Raw genomic sequence first — 4,188 nt, forward strand, 5'->3', positions numbered from 1 at the left:
TTGTAGATCTCAAAAAGTTATAAAACTTTATAGTTGACAACTTTTTCATTTGAATTAGTTTAGGGCCTCAAATAATCAATTTATGCTCAGTTTTATATAATATGTGGGGAACAAAAATGGAATATCAACACAAGTGATCGTGGGGTGCAGTGGTAGAGGAGTTTACACGTGAGCGAGAGGTTGCGGGTTCGAAATCCGACTGACGCAAAGTGTGCAAAAATCATGAAAAAATGCTGCAACGGTAGAGTGAGGGTGTGTGTGGTTGCCGGTGAGGACCTCCTCGGATTACAAAAAAATTGCTATTTTTTTTTGTTTTTTCGTGATTTCTGGAAATTAATTTATAGGAACGGCTTAATATCCAGCCGTCCCTATAAATTGATTTGTAGGAGCGACTCATAACAATAGCCGCCTCTACAAATCGATTTGTAGAAACGATCTGAGAACCACTCTTACATATCAGTGATTTATAGCCACCCTTTTATAGAGACGGCCGGCAAAACCAGCGCTGAAGAGGGTTATCAGCCGCCCTAAAAAGTTTTCTACGTAGTGATTGCGCAGGCCCCACTCGAGTCTGGATGGAGCACCGATCGGGAGCGTACGGTACGGTAGCTAGCTCAGCTAAGGTGACAATGCAAGGCACGAGTACGTACGGTACGGGCGTCGCAGAAGTCAGTACTCTGTCACTTTTACATTCCAACCTTAATTTCGGTCTCGCCATTGCTTAGCATTTGATGTTTATTGGGCTGTCTCCGACAGTAGATCTATCACGGAACCCAAATCTAAAATAGGTCTCTAACACAATATTTATAGTCTTCAACTAAGTAACTATATGGAAGGCTCATTTTAGGTGTCAAGAGAGACATAATCAAAATCTGAATATCATATCTCCTAGAGACCCATTTGTAGAAAGGGTTATCTTTTGGGTCTTATTATTGAAGAAGACCAAAAATAGATATTGAACCATTTGTCTGTAGCGCTACCAAAGAATGAATAGGTCTTATATTTTGAGTCGTGGTTGTTGGAGATTGTATTAGCCAGCGTGCGTGCTCAATATATAATAACACATGATTTTAATAAGTGAATTACATATATTGGCTTCAATTTGCATGTGGAGAGCCGCGCGGTGGCTACCTGCTAGCTTCTCTTGTGGTAGTACCTCATCAGCTCAGCTCCAGCGACGCAGTCAGCGGTGGGGTTGGGGGCTCTAGCCCCCCTATCGATCCTAGGCACGTAGAGTTTTTCTAAGTTTTTTTTAAAATTTTATACATATATGTATTAAGTAGAAGAAGCTAAGGTTATGAGAAGATAAAAAAGCCTCTATTTTTTTATTCAGCCTTTTCTAAAATTTTTTGTGGCTTCATCCCTGTTTAGCTCCATCATCATCATCCCTAGTTACAGCTCGTTTGTACCATCCATCCATCCATATAATAAAAATAACCACAAGAGAACAAACGCACCTGCAAGGATTGGAAAGGTTAAGCAGTAGTTAGTGACACACACAAGCAGTACGTACAACATGCGCAAACTAAGGCCCCGTTTAATCCAAAAAATTTTGGATTTTGGCTACTGTAGTACTTTCATTTGTATTTGACAATTAGTGTCTAATTATAGACTAATTAGGTTTAAAAGTTTTGTCTCGCGATTTCTCACCCAACTGTGCAATTAGTTTTTTTCGTCTACATTTAGTACTCCATGCATATGCCGCAAGATTCGATGTGACGGGTACTGCGTAAAATTTTTTGGAATCTAAACAGTCCCTAAGCTAGCTCAGCTAACCGTAAACTAGTCAACGTCACACACGCGCTAGTGCATGGCATGTGATGACCTCAGCAAGCATATATGCCCTTTTGCGCACACACACACGTAGAGAGAGAGAGAAAAAAAATGGCATGTCTCGTAGTGCATCCACCCGTCCATCGGCCCACAACAAACATCAAAGTTAGGCACTGTGCGTGACGCCCATGACAGCTTACCTTCTCTCTACTACTGGATCCAGCACGCAGCTCAGCTCAATGCAAGAGTAGTATAGTATAGTACTTGTAGAGGCCAGCAGAGGGAGAAGAAGTGCAGTGTAATGTATGTAGCGTGTATGTACCATACAATACATTATATTGGCCGTGCTTGTCTAACCTTGCTTTTATCAAAGGCACCTTGCCCCTTTGAACATTTTCTCTTCCTCTTGCTGCACCTTCGTCGTCTCTTCCTCCTCCTCCTCTTGCTCTCTATGGTGTCGGCCGCGGCGCGGCGCAACGCCACCAGAGAGGAGGAGGCATGAGAGGATGGTGACGTTACTCCGGCCGCACCGCCACGCCCATGGGCCGGCCGCCGTCAGCGTTCGCCTCATCAGCAGAAGCCACAGCCAACAACATCATCACCTGCCGCCGACGACGCCGTCTCCTTGCCGCCGCCGCAGCGTCGTCCTGAGGCCCATGGCACAGGACCCCTCCCACCCGCACCGGCAGAGCAAGGACACCTCCTCGCCACCGCAGCAGCAGCAGCAGCAGCAGCCCGAGCAGCCAGAGATAGTAGTGCACCAGCCCGCGCCGCAGCCACAGCCGCCGCGCGACGTCCAGGAAGCGGCAGCCGCCAGCAGCAGCAGCAGCAGCGGCAGCGACGCCGGCTCCTCCTGGCTTCAGCTCGGGATCGGCCCATCTTCAGCGTCGCCACCGCCGTCGCCCGGCCCGCACCGGAAACGGCATAGGCCCGATGACGACGCAGCAGGCCCCTCGACGTCCGTACAGCCGGCCTCGGCCCTGCCCCTGCTCCCGCAGCTGCAGCTCTCTCTACAACCAGGGCCTTCGTCCTCGTCCTCGGCAGCGCCGGTGGGGACAGTGGTGGCGGCGGCGCCGCCACCCCCCGCCCACGACGCCGGCACGTGGTTCTTGCTCCGGGCGGCCCAGAATCAGTGAGTAGGACATGTCCGCATCCCGCCAGGCGACTTTTCCGGGCAATGTGGGTGGTTAGCTCATGCCGTTGCCGTTCATCCCATGCAGGAGGAGGGACCCGCCATTGCCGCAGATCCCCAGGAGCTACTTGAGGGTTAGGTTTGTATCTCGATTCTCGACCCTCCATATGCATTATATCTCTCTGTAGTCTGCACTGCACCACCATGATGCCTTATTGGATCTCTCTCCCTGCCTCTCTCTATCTCTCTCCCTGATGTCTCTCTTTCCCTCTCTGTGTTCATTAATTCCTGATATAATCAACAACAAATTGACTTTGCTTAATTCCCTTGTGTTAGTTAATTATTAGGTTTTGATTATTGTTCCTTTGATTAATCTACCATGCATCCGTGCTGTTTGATCATGCCACATTGACCTGCTCTGCGGGGTGTTTGTGTGTGGGTGTTGTTGTTGATGGGCAGCAGAGACGGGAGGATGACAGTTAGAGTAGTGATGAGGTACCTTGTTAACAAGCTGGGCCTTGACGACGATTCACAGGTATGGCATGCATGTCGCCTCCCTCCCCATGATGCCTTTTTTTGGATCGCCATATTTTTTAAATTTTCCCCTTCTTGATTACCATATATGCATATTTTTAAATTTTCCCCTTCTTCATGAGTTTTTGTTTTTGTGCAATGGGTGGAACTCTTGCTTGTGTTTTAAACAATATAACCTTTATTTACTAGCTACTACATGACTTAAGTTCTAGGTTTGTTTTTAATTGAGCTCACCTCAGTGCGAGAAAACTTGGATCAATTTGTGGGATTAATATGAGAAATCTAAATAAATTTCAACCGATAAGCTGTTACGGAATCAATATCTAAACATAGGATGAAAATGCATTAGGAATCTGTGGTAAATGTATTCAAGTGGAGCCTCAGCTCCTCCGGTGTTGACCTTAAAAAAATGCGTTAGGAATATAGAAAAAAAAACATCATCAGGCCACCAATATCTAAACATATATGAAAACGTGTTACGCCACCTATAAGCTGTTCCTTGCTAAATCCCAAGACATCATCAGGCCGGACCACTGCACGCGAAAGAGTACTGTGGGGTGATCGAGCTTGTCAGTGAGTGTTGTTAGGAAGAAACTTCTTAAAGAAAAAAAGACTTCATTGTTAACAATAAAGAAATTACCTCCACAAAGAAATAACCACATTTTTTGCCACTAAATATAGTATGAAGTAAAGTGCCTCAATTCTTCGTTAGAAAAGCACTACAGAACAAGTTTGGAGGAAGATCGATG

The 4,188-nt window shown here is 46.3% G+C and overlaps 1 protein-coding gene across 2 annotated transcripts; it reads left to right on the forward strand.

The window, feature by feature from the left end:
- Positions 1 to 2,154: 2,154 nt before the first annotated feature.
- Positions 2,155 to 3,778, forward strand: LOC136506042 (protein LAX PANICLE 2-like). 2 transcript variants are annotated; one of them, XM_066501171.1, is made up of 3 exons: positions 2,155 to 2,905; positions 2,994 to 3,044; positions 3,365 to 3,778. In XM_066501171.1, the coding sequence occupies exons 1-3, from the start codon at positions 2,280 to 2,282 to the stop codon at positions 3,516 to 3,518; spliced, it is 831 nt and encodes a 276-aa protein (XP_066357268.1). In that variant the 5' UTR covers positions 2,155 to 2,279; the 3' UTR covers positions 3,519 to 3,778. The 2 variants fall into 2 exon arrangements, with proteins under 2 accessions (XP_066357268.1, XP_066357269.1); XM_066501172.1 differs by having other exon boundaries at positions 3,368 to 3,778.
- Positions 3,779 to 4,188: the final 410 nt, after the last annotated feature.

The sequence above is a fragment of the Miscanthus floridulus genome, chromosome 14 (genome assembly GCF_019320115.1).
Source record: "Miscanthus floridulus cultivar M001 chromosome 14, ASM1932011v1, whole genome shotgun sequence".
Lineage (NCBI taxonomy): Eukaryota > Viridiplantae > Streptophyta > Magnoliopsida > Poales > Poaceae > Miscanthus > Miscanthus floridulus.